Source organism: Colobus angolensis, unplaced genomic scaffold (assembly GCF_000951035.1).
Source record: "Colobus angolensis palliatus isolate OR3802 unplaced genomic scaffold, Cang.pa_1.0 Scaffold101, whole genome shotgun sequence".
Classification (NCBI taxonomy): domain Eukaryota; kingdom Metazoa; phylum Chordata; class Mammalia; order Primates; family Cercopithecidae; genus Colobus; species Colobus angolensis.
The window spans coordinates 277224-295659 of NW_012111031.1; the positions used below are offsets into that span (position 1 = coordinate 277224).

An 18436-nucleotide genomic window follows, 5' to 3' on the forward strand; every position below is an offset into this window, starting at 1 on the left:
AAAGGGGTGTTTCGGGGAAAGCCACGTGGTCAGAGCAGAACGGACAGAGCATCTCTCCTTGGCAAGTTGTGGGAGGAAGTGTGGAAGGGGCATGAGTTACCAAGGAAGGCTCTGGTACACATCTCTGTGCATGTCTGTAACTGCTGGAACTGAGGGGCTGTCTGGGATAGCTCTGTGTGGCTATGTTTGTGTGTTATGTGTAGGGGTGTGTGTGTATGTGCATGTGTGATGTGTAGGGGTGTGTGTATTGCTGTTGATAAACCATCTAGATCAGTACAAGGAAAGAAAAAGTTAATTCCACCTTTGGTAGCGTCTATTCTAAGAATCACTTCCTCGTTTCTTTCAGTTGCTATGGAAAGTGTTCACAGGCAGTACTTTTGATGTAAGAGGACAATTAAGTGGAGAAATTACCAGAAAGCTGACCCTATTTTCTACTAGTTTAAATCAGTTTCAGAAGTCAGTCGATGAAATGTGATGTTCCTGCCAGGTGCTTAGCCTGGTATGAAACAGGACCCCTGTCCTCAAGCTGCTTTGCTAGCGGGGGCCTAGACAAAGGCAGTGGAGTTTTGGGAAAACAAGTGAACGACTAAGAAAGAGCTAAACAGTGGTGCACTCCTTCTAAGTGCAAGAGAAATTTAGAAAGGAGTAATCTCTAGTAATGCCAGGAAGGCTTCCCAGAGGAAGAGGTGTCAAGGGCCTGAGGTCCTTACGTGTACTGGCTCGCCCCCTGCCAGCAGATGTTGTTATATCAAAGGTTCTGAGAAGTCCTGCAGCATAGAATCCACATTTCCCAAACATACTGGAGGGACTGCAGAATCTCTCTTCCTGCAATACAGTTTATATCAGATACAGAGAATTCTGAGATCTTCTGGGAATGCTGCTCAGAGAGGGTGAGAACTGAGTAAGGTCAAGCACAGGAGGGATTTGCTCAGGAGGGGAGGAGAAGGCTTATGATCCAGGTGGTGTGTGATCGTTGTATGCAGTGGGGGGTGCAGCCTGGCTGCTGGGGAGAGCAGGAAAGGGGATGAGAGGCTGAGTGGGGCCACACTGTTTGGGGACAGGCAGAATTCAGGTAGGAGGGAAGGAAGCAGGCACAGCCAGGCAGTGCTTTCTTCTTTCTCTTCCCCCAACTCAGGAGACACCACCATCCCCTCCCTGCCCCCTTCTCTGAACTGCGGCCCCAAAAATGCAGAAGTGGGGGTCCCAGGAAGAATAACAGGGCAGATGGGGGCCCTGTCCCTGGACTCAAACCCACTGGCATTATTGTGAAGACCCTCAACAGACCCAGCACCCCCTCTCCTGGGACTGAGGGAAAGAGTAAAAGAGGTTTTTGTTTGTTTTTGTTTTTGTTTTAGAGAAGGGGTCTGGCAATGTTGCCCAGGCTTGTCTGGAACCCATGGGCTCAGGTGATCCTCCTGCCTTGGCCTCACAAAGAGTTGGGATTACAGATGTGAGCCACTTATGCCCGGCCTGAGGGGGTGTTTTTTTGGTTGTTTTGTTTTAAACAGTGGGGGAGGAGAGTCCATCTGAGTATGGCGCCAACCTCCAGAAGGCCACCAGGTGGCCAGTCCCAGACAGGAGTGACTAAAGGGCAGGGCACCGGGGAGAAGCAGCTGCAAAGCGGGAGGGTAGCTGAAAGGTTGAGGAAGGGGTGATTTTCAAAACTGATCAGGAGTAGGTCGTTCCTTCTCTTCTTTACCCAGCCCCAAGCCCTGAGGATGCCTGATGGTTATTGTTAACTCGAGATAATTCATAGAGCCCCCAAAGGGGCTTCATCTGAGGGGTGCCAAAAGGTAGGTACCCACCTGGGGAAAATAGGACCAAACTGCTGCCAGTGGGTGCGATTTTCTCTTGATGTTTACCTGCTATGAAACCAGAGCGCCTCCTAGCTTTGGAGGACAGCTGCTCATCTCTGCAGGGGTGGCTGAGGGCTAATTGGGCTTGGGGGATTGTCCCCCTGTCCTCCCCTCCCCTTCCCTTCCCTCCCCTCCTCTCCTCTTTCTTCTTCCACCCCCTTCTCTCCTTCCATCTTCCTTTTCTTCCTTCCCTTCCTTCTCTCCTGCCTTCTTTTTCTCTCTTCTTCTTCTTTGAACAGGCAACTTTGGAGCTGTTTGTCTTACCAGTGGCTCTCAAGTCCCCAGCCCCAGCCCCAAAGCATCTGAGTGGTGGCTGCCAGCACTTTCCACTGTGAGATGTGCTGCCTGAGGGTCTGGTGCTTGGCCATGGGCTGGCACGGGACCTCAGTGTGGGTGTGGCACAACTGACACTGTTGTTTTTGCTGGCCTTAACGAGCCACCCATTCCATCGCCCCAGGTGACTGTGGTGGTGGCAGTGAAGCCTGTCAGCTCACAGAGCAGCTCCTTACCAGCCCATTTGCGTTCTGTCTCTGGAGAGGTCCCATCACAGGCGATGGGGCAGGGAGGACTGAGTTGCAGCCCAGATCTCAGTGTCTAGGACTGGACTTGGTTTGTCAAAAGTGTAGTCTCCCATCCCTGCTGGCATTGGCAGGCTGCAGTGCAGAGTGCCCGGGGCTCATCGGGATTTGCCAACAGAGGCTTGTCCAAGAATCATCCAGCCAGCTCCACGTGAGGTTACATTGCTATCACCTGACTCTGATGGAGGATTCAGACAGCGCACTCCATACCTCCAGCACCACACCCTGCAGCAGGCAGAACAGTGACCCCCAAGACATCCTCATCCGAATCCTCAGAGCCTGTGAAGGGCAGAAGGAGCCCTGCACATGTGATTAAGGATCTTGACATGGCAAGAGGATCCTGGACCATGTGGGTGGCCCCAGATAATCACAAGGGTGTTTCTAAGAGGGAGGTAGGAACAGAGAGGAGAGACAATGATAGAGGAAGAGGTTGGAGGGATGTTAACTGGTGATGGAGGCAGGGCCACAAGCCAAGGACTGTGGTGGCCTCAGAAGCTGGAAGAGGCGATGAATAGATCCTCCCCTAGAGCCTCCAGAAGGACCCAGCCTTGCCCACAACTTGATTTTAGCACGTAAGACCCATTTCAAACTTCCAACCTCTGGGACGGTAAGAGGACAAATTTGCATTGTTTTAAGCCATGAAGTTTGCAGTAGTTTGTTACAGCTGCAACAGGAAGTGAATCCACCCACCTAAGCTCTTCTGCAGGTGTGATCCCTGTCCCACAGGAGTCACTGCTGTCGCCTAGGAGGTTTAGGCTGCAGTGAGTTGTGATCACACCACTGTGCTCAAGCCAGGGTGACAGGATGAGACCCTTTCCCAAAACTAAATAAGTAAAAATAATTTTAAAAATTGTGAAAAATGTTAACTGCTTTGTATATAGAAATACAGCAGTCCTGGGAACAGGAGCCTAAGCCTGGGCCACGCCCACCAAGACTTCTCTAAAGAAGCCTCTGAAGCTGAGCGCATTTGGGAATCACTGGTGTATAAACAGGGCTCTTTCCTGGAGGTGACCCTTATGTGTTTATCTGCCCCCTGAGTCATTAAGAAAAGGGCATGTGCCCAGCATTTCCCAACGATCTGTGAAACCTGTTTTCAAGTGATAACTCCTGCGGTTGGGTGGTCTGTAAAGGATGCACTGATATGCCGTCTCCACCCTGTGATACTCCCTAGTCAGAGGCCAGGGCTGCCTGCAGAGAGGTGTGAGGGAGGAACAAGAAAACAAAGACATTAAGCCTTGACGGTTATGTTTCAAAAAGCACAACCCACATGTATAAAGAAAGAGTAGAGAGAATGCATGATCAGGCTGAACCAACACACATATCCCCAACACACACACACACACACACACGCGTGTGCACAGTGGGTGGGGAGGAACACTGATGAGAAAAAATGTGAGAAAGATTACATCAAGTTGAGTTTCTGAGAAAATGCTTTGGACCTCCGCTCCCCAGCTGAGCGGAAGAGTGGGGAGAGCAGCAGGCACAGGTCTGTGAGAGAAAGATGCCTGAGCCCCTTAAGTTCTGACGGCTTGAAGGTAGAGCAGACCATTATCCCCTTATGCTGCAGTAATGTCCTGCAAGAGGAGTTGCCCAGAGCTTCCCCTGTGGTCTGGGTGAGCAGAGGACAGGTGCTGCCTGGATGTGTGCTCAGGTGGGCTTCTGACAGCAAGAGCTCCGAGGCAGAGGCTGCCTGGTGTGCCTTAGAGAGGCACAGCCCCCAGGTAGATTCCCTTGCCTGGAAGTAGACTCGCAGGAACTGCTCTGAGCTTAGACACTGAAGACTGAGGAGCAAATCTGCTGCTGGGCTGGAATGAGCAGCCTTCTTTCCTGCCCTTGGATCATTTAAGTCTCCTGGATTCCTGTGAGACTTTGGGAGCCTCCTGGAGTCCAGTGACAACCAACCTGTAATTTCCAGCCAAGTGGAATTAGAAGCTGGAATTGCTATTCCCAAAACTTCACTAGAGACCCAGGTTTATGGATTGAGAGGCAAACCTGCTAGATATCCGAACGCCTGCTCTGCACCAGGTCTTGAAGGAAAACCCAGGCTTGCCCCATCTCTTGCCACACACCTTACTGCTCATGGTCACTGCAGGTACTTGACAGCCTGAGAGATGTGCAGCCGCTTCTCAGTTCTTGGATCAATGGCTGCGTATTGATCAGGGTCAGCCCTCAGTGGCTGCCTCCTGATCCAGCGAGCTCTCTCCCTAGTTCCTCTCCCACCAGTCATCACAGAACTGTGAATTGCAGTTATCAGAAACAAAGTGAAATGAGTTTGAGTCAAAGGGGAATCCATAATTGGGGTACAGCAGTGTTGCAGGTTCACAGCTGGGCCTCAGGCACCGTGGGGCAGAGAATCTGAAGGCCACTTGCAACACATACTCATTAGGTGACTGTTGCAATTGTAGGTGAGGGAGCTACAGCCAAGAAACCATTCCGACAAGGCTCGTGCCCTTTGTGAGTTTACGTTCTAGTGGAACAAAGAGACAGCAAATACTAGGCAAATCCTGTCATTTCTGTCGGTGGAAAGTGCCATGAAGACCCTGTAGCAGGACAGCAGGGTAGAAGAGGCAGTGATGAGAGGTGGGGAGGAGGATTGCCGTGGGAAGATGCTGCCCTGTGAGTGTGAAAGCCCTGAGGGGACCCGGCTGGGAGGGTCAGCACTGGTGCACATGGGTAGGACGGAGGGAGGCAGGAAGGACAGGCCCATATCTCAAGGAGACCAGCAGAGCAAGAAGTTGACACTTCATTGCAATGCTGCTGGAAGACATTGGAGGGTTTGAAGGAGGGGCGTGACATGATTTGCTTCATGTGGTGAATGGATTGTAGGGGAATGAAGAAGCCATGCCCTACCCAGACCCTCCTTAGGGCTCAACTGGACTGCCTGGCACAGAGCAGGAGTGGAAATAGACGTTGGCTGAATTACTGTCAGTCTTATCTTTTCTCTGTAGAGTCTTAGCTGGCTTGAGACCATGTAGTTCCCTTCATCTGGAAAATGACACCAAATAGTCTATAACTGGCTTTTATCAGATGCCTGTTTCAGGAGCCGTGCAAAATACAGACAGCAGCTCACATTTTTCTGCTGAGAGGTAAAACGCTTGCTGAGAGTATGTTCTTTGGTTGCAGGCATATACATTGCTATTAAAATGTCTCTTGGATTCCTCACTACAGTGTCATACCTGGACTTCCACAAAATAATTCCATGTACTGCCTAGTCCTTAACTCCTGAGCCTCGTGATAGAAAGTCCCCCTCCCTCCTTTCCTCCTTTCCTTCTTTTTCTCCTTCGTATTGATCCACTATGAGCTAGGCATGATGCGCTAACAGCATAGAGATGAAAAGAATGCCTTCTCTGCTTGCATTTGAGTAGGGGAGTCAGAAAAGCAAACAAGCACAAGGAAGTGTTACAGGGACGCTGGCAGGTGAGGAGAGCGACATGCTCACGCAGGTGCACAGCAGGAGACCCACAAAGGCAGGTCACTTGGCACCATTTGCTCGGGACACAACCGAGAGGTCTGCTTAGGGAAGTGGACAGACAACTTGCGATGTGTGTCATAAGAGAAAGTACTTACTCTGCAGCGTTCAGAATGAACCAACGGAATCTTTGTGTATCAATATGGGGAAAACACAGTGTTGAGTGAAAAAAATTACAGACATACCTAAAGAGTCATGAAGATTTTAAAAAATCGCTTTATGTATTGTTCTAGACACCAGCCTCTGTGGTCAAAGTACAAACATGGTCTGGGGCTATACACCAAGTTTAGATCGGTGGTTTCCTATGGGGAGCGAGGGAGGAGAATGGGGTCTGGGAGAGGTGTGTCAGGGCCTTCGCTATATTTGTAACTTGTTATTTCTAAAACTGTGAAGCAAATATACCAAAATGTCAGCTCTAGTTAAATCTGGGTAGTGGGTCAGGGATTTTGTCTTATTCTCTGTATTTATATACATACTTAAAATATGTGTAAATTTTAAAAAATACGTGTGGGTCTGGAGTTTGTCAAGAGGGCGAGACTAAAGCTATCACATTGGCTCACCTTCACAGCAGGCTCAGGTGAAGCAGTGGACTGGGGAGTTTCACCCGGGCCTCGGCACTGGCCATCGGCACCTCACACAGAGGCAAGCAAGGGCCTTGGGAAGCACTTATTTTTCACAAAGCAGGTAGAGAAAGAGAAGAAACAGATGGGAATAGGAGGAGGTTTCAGAAAGGAGCAGAGCCAGGCGGGATGTGTGATAAGGAGGTCCAGGAAAGAAAAATAATTTTTTTTTTTTTTTTTTTTTTTGAGACGGAGTCTCGCTCTGTCGCCCAGGCTGGAGTGCAGTGGCCGGATCTCAGCTCACTGCGAGCTCCGCCTCCTGGGTTCATGCCATTCTCAGGCGCCCGCCACCTCGCCCGGCTAGTTTTTTGTATTTTTAGTAGAGATGGGGTTTCACCGGGTTAGCCAGGATGGTCTCGATCTCCTGACCTCGTGATCTGCCCATCTTGGCCTCCCAAAGTGCTGGGATTACAGGCTTGAGCCACCGCGCCCGGCCAAGAAAAATAATTTTTAATTATGGGCCAGGCATGGTGGCTCATGCCTGTAATCCTGGTACCTTGGGAGGCCAAGGTGAGTGGATCGCTTGAGCTCAAGAGTTCGAGACCAGCCTGGGCAACATGGCAAAACCCTGTCTCTACAAAAAAAATTTAAAAAAAAAATTTCAAAAATTAGCCAGGCATGGTGATGTGTCCCTGTGGTCCCAGTTACTTGGGAGGCTGAGGTGGGAGGATCGCTTGAGCTGGGGAGGTTCAGGCTTCGCTGACTGTGATTGCACCACTGTGCTGCAGTCTGGATGACAGAGCAAGACCTTGTTCCAAAAACTAACTAACTAAATAAAAATAGTTTAAAAAATTACATGGAAAATGTCAACTGCTTTGTATGTAGAAATACAGGACTAAGAGTGAATCCCCATATGCCCACCCTGAATATCTTGAATTAAATAATTGTCAAGATTTTGCCATATCATTTTTGCTTCTTCTATTCCTCCTTTTCTTTTTCTCTTTTATTTGCTGAAGTAATTTAAAGTAAATCCCAGATGCCGTGTCTTTCCACCCCTTCATACTGTAGTGTACAATTCTAAAATATTCAGACATTGAGAAAGATTTTTAAAGAGGGAAGTGTCCGTCGCTTTAAGTGTTACAGATGACTTGAGATGAGGACCAAGGGGCTGTCTCCAGGATGGAGAACAGCTGAAGGTGCAGAGGTGGCAGGCGGAAGTGCTGACCCTGAGGCGTAGCTGGAATTGGCACTAGGAGTTCACAGAGGGCCTTTGAGAGAAACATTTAAGAAATGCCAATCATTATTTTGAGAAGTGTGATGGTAAAGAGGAGAAGGAAGATCACATTCGAGCATGCAGGGATGAGGCACAGAAGTATTTTTAGGATGGAGAGAGATCAATATTTGGAAGCTCAGGTGACAAGTATGCAAAAGGCAGCAAAATTGATAGAAGAAATTCCCAGAGGGACAGAAGGGAATGAGAGGACACTGGGGTGAAATCTCTCATTAATCAGGAAAGAAGTTATTGAAACATCTAGAGGTGGGAGGAGAGGGGCGATGTTCTCAGAGGACCCTGAGTTTGCAGTTTGGGACGTAAGAATTCGGAACTCCCTGGGGGCAGAGACCGGGGTCAACCCAGGATTGTGATGATATTAGGATTTATCGGTGGCTGCTGCAGGCACTTTTGTCGTCTTGTTTAAGCCCCATCAACGTGTTTTACAGCTCAGGAACGTGAACTCAGAGATGTGAAGTAACTTGCCCAGCACATACTTAGTGAATAGCAGAATTGCTTTTAGCGCAGAGCCCTTCTGCACAGCCCTGAGGAACACTGTGCTTAAACCGCAGGACTCACTGGTTCCGTTCCACCAGTCCTCAGCAGCGTGTGCGTTCCCTAGCATCTCCCAGAAAACAGCTCACTGGATTGGCTCGGGTGTGTAAGGGTACCTGGATATGTGAGCAGGGCAGGGGTGGCAGAACATGGAGGATTCAGGGACCTAGGGGTACCTGTCCATCTTTGTTCTTGAATTATATTATTTCCTCTGGAATTCCTGCTTCTACTCTCTTCCTCTTTCCTCCCTGTGCACCTTCTCTGGGGCAAACTCCTCTTTGTCCCCAGCTGCCCCCAGTCTTTTACCCAGGCTTAATAAAACTTGTCCTTCACCTGGCAGCATCACATCCCCACCAACCTGCTGCCATTTGTTGAGGAGAGACCTGGGATGTCACTGGTCCACTGGCAAGTCACTTAGATGAGGAAGGAACAGTTACCCTGTGGAGCTCCATGGTGATGTTCGCAGGTGCAGTGTGGGACTAGGAGGTAGGTGGGCTGGCACCCGTAAGTCATATTCATGCTCTTTTGTGAATATCTGCCTGGTCAGCAGGCGGGGAACTAGGGCCTAAGCCCACAGGTTAGCATTAACAGGGCGTTACTTGTCCTCCTCCGCCTAAGGGAATGGAGAAAACACTGGTGAGGGAAACAGACCTGAGTTTGGATCACCTCAGCCGGATCACTTGTAATTGGTTAAGATAGGTTTCTTCCTGCCGATGTCCCCTCCAGCACATACACGTTCCCTATGTCAGGTGCTCACGCAGCTTCCCAGAGCCTGAGGATGCAGTGAGAATAATGCCGGAGAATGATGCACAGGAATGCTCAGGGGGTGGAGGAAGGGTTGAAGGGGTAGAAGGGTACTGAATTCTTGCTGGTTTAATTGAAGGGGGAAAGAGTGTGTTTAGGATTCTCAGAAGAGAAATCACTGAGGTAAAATAAATTTTAGGTGGATGATTTAAAAGATGAAACTTAAGGATTTCTTGGGTAACTAACCTGAGCTGATCCTGAGGGACTCTGGGCCAATGGTGCCCCAGAGACCCAGGCCCTGCCTGGGATGCAAACCTAGGAAGGAGGCTGGGCTCGTCCATGCTTGGATGGCTGGAAGGGCCAAACCCAAGCCAGCGCCTGGCTCCATGTGGCTCCTTTCTCTAAACTAAAATGCAGACTAAAGTAAGATGTTTTCAACAAGGGAAGAATGCATTGATGATAGCTACCACTTCCTGAACCTTAAATATATGCCAGGCACCATGATAAGTACATAGAAACGCTTTACATATCTATTCTCCCCAGCTCTCACACAACCCGTATGTAAAATACTATCGTTCCGCTATTTCATGGAGAAAGTTCTGAGACCAGAGGACAGAGGCTATTCACTGGGCCATTCACTGGGCCGTTCACTGAAGCTTCTCCCTCGAGGCTTCTGTAATGCACAGGCCCCTGTCAGGCTGTGGTAGGGGCCCAGCCATTCGTTTTCTTGGTAATGTGTTTTGCAAGTTTTGCAAGGTTAGTTATTACTATTTCACTTGTAATTGGTTAAGATAGATTTCTTCCTGCCGATGTCCCCTCCAGCACATACACGTTCCCTGTGTCAAGTGTCGGTGATTTTTTTTCTTCTTTTTGAGATGAGGTCTCGCTCTGTCACCCAGGCTGGATTGCAGTGGTGTGATCTCGGCTCACTGCAACCTCCACCTCCCGGGTTCAAGTGATTCTCCTGCGTCAGCCTCCCAAGTAGCTGGGACTACACGTGCACACCACCACGCCCAGCTAATTTTTATATTTTTGGTAGAGACAGAGTTTCACCATGTTGGCCAGGATGGTCTCCATCTCTTGACCTCATGACCTGCCTGCCTCAGCCTCCCAAAGTGTTGGGATTACAGGCATGAGCCACCGCACCCAGCCAATTGTCAGTGATTTTAAGGGGAAAAGGTCATTGAGTTGGGGATATGATTAGTTTGAATGAGTGAGATCTATTCAGATGATTTGCTACCACTTCTGTGTATCAGGTGTTCCCTGTATAGGAATGACTTCCAGGACCCAGGACTACTCCCATTGTCCACTTCCTGACTCACACAGGGGCATGGTGACAGGGGTGTGTCTTTGCGTATATGTAGAGGAACATGAACAGTAGAGGAACCCCAGATCTGTAGCGTGTGGAGTTCAGAGCTACTCTAGAGAATTCTCCCAATTATCTGACATGTAAAATTGTTAGCAGAGTCGATTCTCATCAGCAAACGTCTCTCTTGTCAGGAGCATGCCTAATGTGGCCTATATACTTTTAAGCACATCATGCATTGTTTTCTTTTTCAATGGCAATTCCAAAAAATGCAATTCACTGTAACTGTTGTATCTTTAGGGCAGAAATCAATAGTAGTGCTGTATCTAATGAGTATGTCTATACGTGAAGTGGCATATTCTACACATTCCAACTATCAATAATGAAACATTTCTATCAACCTTGTTAGGGGAAAGGCTGAATTATCTTTTATAAAATCGTAGCCAGATGAAGAGTCAATCAGAGCCCCAAAGTACAGGATAAAAGTATTGTGGAAGTATATTGGTTGATAAAAACATGAAATGATTTTTCTATATTGTTTACTGTTTTTGCGATACTTTCCAGCTCTTCAATATTTGTAATTTGCCGTGAAGTCTTTACGTTCTAAACATCAGTTTTATACCTAATTTCGTATTTGTAATCGTATATCCTTCTTTTCTTAAGGAAAATACTCCAGATTGTATAAGATTTAGGCCCACAAAACCTGAATCGGTTCTTGACAGAGTAATTAAATAACAGCTGAAATCACAGCCACTAAATGGCCAAGCCGGGATTTGAAGCCGGAATTCAAACGTGGGCCTCAAAAGGGCGTCTTGGACTCTAATATGTGCCCCTGGAGTCAGGATCTTGTTAAAGTTCAGATTCTGACTCAGTAGATGTGGGCTGGTGCTCAGGTGCTGTGAGGCTGCTGCTCTGTGGGCCACACTCCGAGGAGCCAGGGTCTCTCAGCTAATGCACTCTGTGGCCAGTTCTCAGACAGTGCAAGTAACCATTGCCATTCAGGGAGGTTGTGGGACTTGCCCAGAGTAGCAGAGTCAGAGACTCACAGCTCCATCGCCCACCTTACATGGTGGCAGGTGGGCTAAGTGGGGAAATCCCAGGAGTCAGCTCTGGGTCCCCAAGAGGAATGTCCCTTCCAGCCCCCTACACCTCAGGTGGGAGCTGCCTGTCCCCTGTTCCCTGGGATTGGCCTGAGATGCTGCAATCAGTCTCCAGACCTGCAAGGTGAGCAGGAGAGCACTGGTGTTTCCAGTGCGACAGACGTACCTGGCTGACTTCTACTTCTCTGGCTTTTCTCCACCTTGGTGACAGTGCTGCTCAGCCCCGCTAAGCGTCAGTTTCCCAGTGCATTAAACGAGCTTAATATGACCCACCTCATCGAGTTATTCATGGATTAAATGAGGCATTATATGACAAGTTACACTATCTGACTCTGCATGCGTTGGCCCACAGCACCCGTGGAACTGGTGATTATTGTTCCTGGGCTAACCTGACCTTGGGAATCAAGTGACTGCTTCTTGCAGCGTGTACTCTCAGCTTCCTTTTTTCTCAATGTGTGTGAAGAAGAGACTGTGTTAGAGTAGAAGGACATTGGCAAACATCTCACACCCTGCAGAGGGCTGAACAGAGGCTAAGGGCTTGATGGCAGCTAATTGTTCCCTGACAGATGTCAGCTTTGCCTGTCTGTCTCTCTTAACGTGTTTGCAGCTGTGCAGCAGGCTGACAGCCTCTGGCGTTCTCTTTCTGCCTGGGTCCTCCCAAATGCACCCAAAATCCCAACCATGCTGCTTGATCACCACAGGCCTGCCTGATGACAATAGGCTGTGGTGATTTTATTTGTCATCTTTAGAGCATGTGTAGCAGTATTTCTTTCCCAGAGGCATCAGATGTTTGTCCTGCAGACATGTTTTCCAGGAGAAAAGGCTAATAGATGAGGGCAGGCTGTATTTCCTGGCTGTCCCAATCCTCTGGAGACTTCCTGGTCATTAGCATTCCCCAGAAGGACATGCACCATAGTGGCTGCAGACTCTAGGTGGTGCTGCCCCAAGCTCTGTAACCTAGAGCGTCCGACATCAGTTGCAGCCTGGCCTGGGTTTGGGTTATTTTAAGCTGCCCCTGCAATGCAGCTGCAAATCTAGAAAAAGAGGACTGAGGGGCCTGCTCATCAGGGAAGAGCTCGGTAAGCACACGCTGTCACTGGCTTAGAGAGCAGGGAGACAGTGTAATTACAGTCATTCCAAGTGGTTCATTCTGCTGCATTGCCCGTTTCAGGAGCACCCCTCCCATTCCTTTGGTGCCAATACTACTTTTTAAAAACCTTCCTGGTAAATTTCAAAATGCCACTGGTAAAAACAAACTGCCTCACTTAGCTCCTTGGTTATTTGTTTAAAATTCAGTGTATCTCAGTAGAATTTTTTTATGGAAGAGATTGAAGCCCCTGACCCTGCCCTTTGGGGGAAGGGGATGTCCAAGAGTAGGGGGAGGAGCTTTCACCTTCAACCCAAGGACCTCAACTGCATTCCACACGAAGCATTAGCTTTAGGACAGCAGGAGCACAGACCAAACCCTGAGAATGCAGTTTGCCCACTCATCTACTTATTAATTTGGTGTGTGAATTAACAGGCTTTGTCCAGAAAGAGGAAGTGGTGAAGCTGTGAAATTGCTTTCCTTGGAAAGCTTTGTTTAGTGGACCTCTGTTAGTCCTGTATGGCAGGCAGAATCCTGGGTTCACAAGTGTTAATTTTCTAACTCTGAAGCTCCTTCTATTGCCATTTCCATCTGTCTAACTTTTCAGATTCCTAAGTATTTTTCTGCTTCATTCATGTATGTATGCATTCATCCATTCAGTGAGCTTTTATTAAATGGGAACTATGTGCCAGGACTGCACTGGACATGGGGGCCACTGTCCCTGCCCTTGAGCTTCCAAGGCCATGATGGGCGGATGAGCAGGGGTCAGTGGGCAGACACTGAGGTCAGTGCCGCTGGTAGCCCACATGTCTGGGGCATGTGGAGCTGTGGAGCATCACCTACTGGGTCTACGGGCTGGCAAGGCTTTTTGGAGTGGTCCTAGAGAAGCAAGTTGGCAATGATTAGGGAGGAAGTTTAGTGAAAGAAAGAGAAAGACATTTCGAGAGAAATTGGGAAAGTGTGGCCAAAGGGTGTACATGTAACCCTCTCTCCAGTCCGCCACAGCTTTTAGTAAGAGATCAGTTTCCCGAGAATGTACTGTGGGCTGGGAGCTCTGTGGAGGATGTGCCAGGCATGGCTCGGGTGCTCCTGAGGCTGCTGCCCCCGCATGGCACGGAGAAGGCTGTTTGCAGAACAGCCACAGGTAGCAGCACAAAGAACAAGCGTGAATGGGAAACAGGTCCCAGGATCTCTGCCTTCCTCTCATGTGTCCATTCGCTTCTCAGTAGTTACCGAATACCTGCTGCACGCGCCATCCTGGGGACTGGGAAAACCACCGCATCCTGGCGTAATTAATGATCAGCAAATAGATGAATCTGTGGTATGTCAGACCGTGATGGAGGAAGACAGCTATGGAGAAAGACAAAGGAAGGAAATAAGATAGAGCCTGCAAGGCTAAGGTGAGGGTGGGAGGTGCCACGCTGACAGGTGACGTTCAAACAGATCCTTGAGGGAGTGGCCATGCGGGTACCTGAAGTAAGGATGGTCCAGGCAGAGGAAACATAAGCGGGAAAGCCCTGAGGCAGCAGTGGGCTTGTTGCGTTCAGGGAAAGGCAAGGAAGGGAAGGCAGAGGCAGAGTAGTGGGAGGGAGCGGGTCAGAGAGGAGGAGAGGGAGCTGGGGCCAGTGCATGGAGGGCTGGGAGGCTCTGTCTCGGGTAAGTTTAGAAGCTAGTGGAGGCTGTGGGCTGGGGAGTGGCAGATGTGACCCCTGTTTCAATGTGAACACCCACTATCAGGTCAGCGTGGGCCCAGGCTTAGAGCAGCCAACTGGTGCCTAACAAAAACAAACAAAAACCAAAAAAACAGTCTCCAGAAACCAATTAAGCTAAAATATTTATAGAACATCCAGTACATGAAGGACATTTTGCTGGGTAGTTGGTTCCTCTCCTGAAGGAGCGAGCTTTCCAGATGAGTTGGAAATATGTGCATGCGCGGGAGGTGATGGCTTATTGCAGGGCAGGGCGTCATCTGTGTTGAAGGAGTGCCAGTGTTTCAGAAATGGACACAGAGCAGGTCCATTTGATGGACGGGTAAGCGGAGCACTCTCTATGTGCCAGCACTGTTTTAAGTGCCCAGGGTAGAAGACCTGGGATGAGATTTGTGTTTTTCACTCATGCGTGGGACAGTTGAGGATCATGCTAGGCAGAGGTGAGCCCTTTCCTGGAAGGAGTTAATCTAAAAAGCATAATCTGCCTCGTTTGGGAGGAGCTTAATAAATATCTCTTCAGATGAAGCAGTGGTCAATCAGAAAATTTATATTTTAGCTATAAAATTACCTATCACAATTTACCATGGGGCATAATCTTAGTCAAGCACCCAAATTAATGATTTCATACCACAGATAACTGAAAATACCAAAGTGAGAAGGTGGCAGGTATTTCAGTTAGCTACTGCTGCATAACGAATGACCCCAAAGCTTAGCGACTTAAAACAATAATTTGTTATTCCTTATCATTCTATCAGCTGGGAGTTTCTTCTGCTGGCCTCACCTGGGCTCATGCACAAGGCTACATTTAGCTAGGTGTCAGCTTGGGGATGAGCATAGCTGGGATGCTGGGTCACCTGAGTCTTTCTCTGCATGTGGTTTTGTTTTAAAATACAGGTTTTAGTGCTACCTCAGGATGTAGAGCGTAACAAGGGGACTGGGGTGGGCCGCGTGGACCTGTGAGGCCTGTGGGTGCCCGCATCCTCCAGATCCCCCCCCGCAGCCGACTCCGCAGTGGTCCACTCTCCGGTTGCCTGGTGCAGATTTGCGTTCCGAACGGAAGGCTGCGGATTCTCTGCCCGTTTGTTGTGGCCCCGACAGGCCGTGGTTACTTTGGCCACCGCCAGAGCAGCCTTGGCACTATGGAGGAGCCCGGGGCTACCCCTCAGCCTTACTGGGGGCTGCTCCTGGAGGAGCCACGCAGGGTTGTGGCAGCACTGCCTGAAGGCAGGCGACCAGATTCGACTCCTTATGGTTTTCCATGGGAATTGGTGATATGTGCAGCTGTCGTTGGATTTTTTGCTATTCCCTTTTTCTTGTGGAGAAGTTTTAGATCAGTTAAGAGTCGGCTTTATGCGGGAAGAGAGAAAAAGCTCACTGAAGCGCTTTCTGGACTAATTGAAGAAAAATGTAGATTACTTGAAAAGTTTAGCCTTGTTCAAAAAGAGTATGAAGCCTATGAAGTAGAGCCATCTTTAGAGGATGCCAGCTCTGAGAAGGAGGCAACAGAAGCACAAAGTTTGGAGGCAACCTGTGAAAAGCTGAACAGGTCCAATTCTGAACTCAAGCATGAAATACTCTGTCTAGAAAAAGAGTTAAAAGAAGAGAAATCTAAACATTCTGAACAAGATGAATTGATGGCGGATATTTCCAAAAGGATACAGTCTCTAGAAGATGAGTCAAAATCCCTCAAATCCGAAGTAGCTGAAGCCAAAATGACCTTGAAGAGATTTCAAATGAATGAAGAACGACTGAAGATAGCAATACAAGATGCTTTGAATGAAAATTCTCAATGTCAGGAAAGCCAGAAACAGCTTTTGCAAGAAGTTGAAGTATGGAAAGAACAAGTGAGTGAACTTAATAAACAGAAAATAACATGTGAAGACTCCAAAGTACACGCAGAACAAGTTCTAAATGATAAAGAAAATCACATCGAGACTCTGACTGAACGCTTGCGAAAGATGAAAGATTGGGCTGCTATGCTGGAAGAAGACATAACAGGTGATGGTAACTTGGAATTAGAAATGAACAGTGAATCAGAAGGTGGTGCTTACTTAGATAATCCTCTGAAAGGAGCTTTGGAGACACTGATTCATGCAGCTAAGTTAAATACTTCGTTAACAACCTTAGAAGGAGAAAGAAACCGAATTTATATTCAGTTATCTGAAGTTGATGAAACCAAGAAGGAGCTCAGAGAGCATATTAAAAATCTTCAGACAGAACAAGCATCTTTGCAGTCGGAAAATGCACACTTTGAAAGTGAGAATCAGAAACTTCAACAGAAAGTTAAAGTAATGACTGAACTATATCAAGAAAATACAATGAAACTCTACAGGGAGTTAATAGTAGAGGAAAATAACCAGTTAGAAAATGAGAAACTTTCTAAAGTAGATGAAATGATCAGCCATGGCACTGAAGAGCTGGAGACCTGCAGAAAGCGAGCCAAAGATCTTGAAGAAGAATTTGAGAGAACTATGCGTTTTTATCAAGGGAAGATTATTTCCCATGAGAAAAAAGTACATGGTAATTGTTTGGCAGCATGCACTGCTGAAAGAAACCTCAATGATTTAAGGAAAGAAAATGCTCACAACAGACAAAAATTAGCTGAAACAGAGTTTAAAATGAAACTTTTAGAAAAAGATCCTTATGCACTTGATGTTCCAAATACGGCATTTGGCAGAGAGCATTCCTCATATGGTCCCTCTCCACTGGGTCAGCCTTCATCTGAAACGAGAGCTTTTCTCTATCCTCCAACTTCGTCGGAGGGTCCACTGAGACTCTCACCTTTGCTTCCAGGGGGAGGAGGAAGAGGCCGAAGAGGCCCAGGGAATCCTCTGGACCATCAGATTACCAATGAAAGAGGAGAATCAAGCTGTGAGAGGTTAACCAGTCCTCACAGGGCTCCTTCGAACACTGGGCCCCTGTCGCCTCCGTGGGAACAGGACCGTAAGATGATGTTTCCTCCACCAGGACAATCATATCCTGATTCAGCTCTTCCCCCACAAAGGCAAGACACATTTTATTCTAATTCTGCTAGACGCTTTGGACCAGCAGAACTCAGAAGTTTTAATATGCCTTCTTCGGATAAAATGGACGGGTCAATGCCTTCAGAAATGGAATCCGGTAGAAATGATACCAAAGATAATCTTGGTAATTTAAATGTGCCTGATTCATCTCTCCCCGCTGAAAATGAAGCAGCTGGCCCTGGCTTTGTTCCTCCAGCTCTCGCTCCAATCAGAGGTCCATTGTTGCCAGTGGATGTGAGGGGCCCGTTCATGAGAAGAGGACCTCCTTTCCCTCCACCTCCTCCAGGAACCATGTTTGGAGCTTCTCCATATTATTTTCCACCAAGGGGTGTCACAGGTCCACCACGTGCTCCATTTGCAATGAGAAATGTCTATCCACCGAGGGGTTTTCCTCCTTACCTTCCCCCAAGACCTGGATTTCCTCCCCACCCCCACATTCTGAAGATAGAGCGAGTTCCCTTCAGGGTTGAGTCTGCCTTCAAATGAGCCTGCTACTGAAGATCCAGAACCACGGCAAGAAAACTGCCAATATTTTTGCTGTCTTCAAAAGTCATTTTGACTGTTCTCATTTTCAGTTGAAGTAACTGCTGTTACTTCAGTGATTACACTTTGCTTAAATTGAAACTTAATGGAATTATAATTCTCAGGATAGTATATTGTAAATAAGGATGATTTAAATATGAATCTTATGAGTAAATTATTTCCATTTTATTTTATTCTAGGTAGTATAACTATTTTAATTTGATTAATCCACTATTATCTAAACAATAGTGGGAGTTTTATATATGTAATCTTGCAGGTGGGGAGGTTTTAAATTCTAAAGGCCTTGTCCTTATTCCAAGAACTGTATTTACTGTAGTTGTAGACAAATGTGAAAGCAACTTTATGCTTAATTAAATAAATTTTAGTTGATTTAAAAATATATATAGGTTGCATTATTCTTCAGGTATGGAGAGACCGACAGATCAAGAGTCGATTGCCACTGAAAAGATTGTTTGTTACTCACAAATCCCAAGAGAAGGGAAAGTGCTGTGCCATGCAGCACCATATAGGGAGGCACTATGATCAGTGAGAAGGTGGGAGTGATGGAAAAACATGGGCAAGAGCCTTTATGGTGGTTTCCACGGGAAGAAGTGAGTGAGGCAAGGTGAGCAGGGTTAAGATTAGCTATTATAGTTT

At 47.7% G+C, this 18436-nt stretch overlaps 1 protein-coding gene across 2 annotated transcripts; it reads left to right on the forward strand.

The window, feature by feature from the left end:
- Positions 1-15296: 15296 nt before the first annotated feature.
- Positions 15297-18177, forward strand: LOC105509655 (cTAGE family member 5-like). Of its 2 annotated transcripts, XM_011938993.1 has the most exons (2): positions 15297-16907; positions 17037-17896. In XM_011938993.1, exons 1-2 carry the CDS (start codon positions 15374-15376, stop codon positions 17741-17743), a joined length of 2241 nt encoding a protein of 746 aa, XP_011794383.1. In that variant the 5' UTR covers positions 15297-15373; the 3' UTR covers positions 17744-17896. The 2 variants fall into 2 exon arrangements, with proteins under 2 accessions (XP_011794383.1, XP_011794375.1); XM_011938985.1 differs by having other exon boundaries at positions 15297-18177.
- Positions 18178-18436: the final 259 nt, after the last annotated feature.

Bases quoted from the DNA above. Each gene is read 5' to 3' on its own strand.
- LOC105509655 (XM_011938985.1), top strand. From the start codon at position 15,374: ATGGAGGAGCCCGGGGCTACCCCTCAGCCTTACTGGGGGCTGCTCCTG.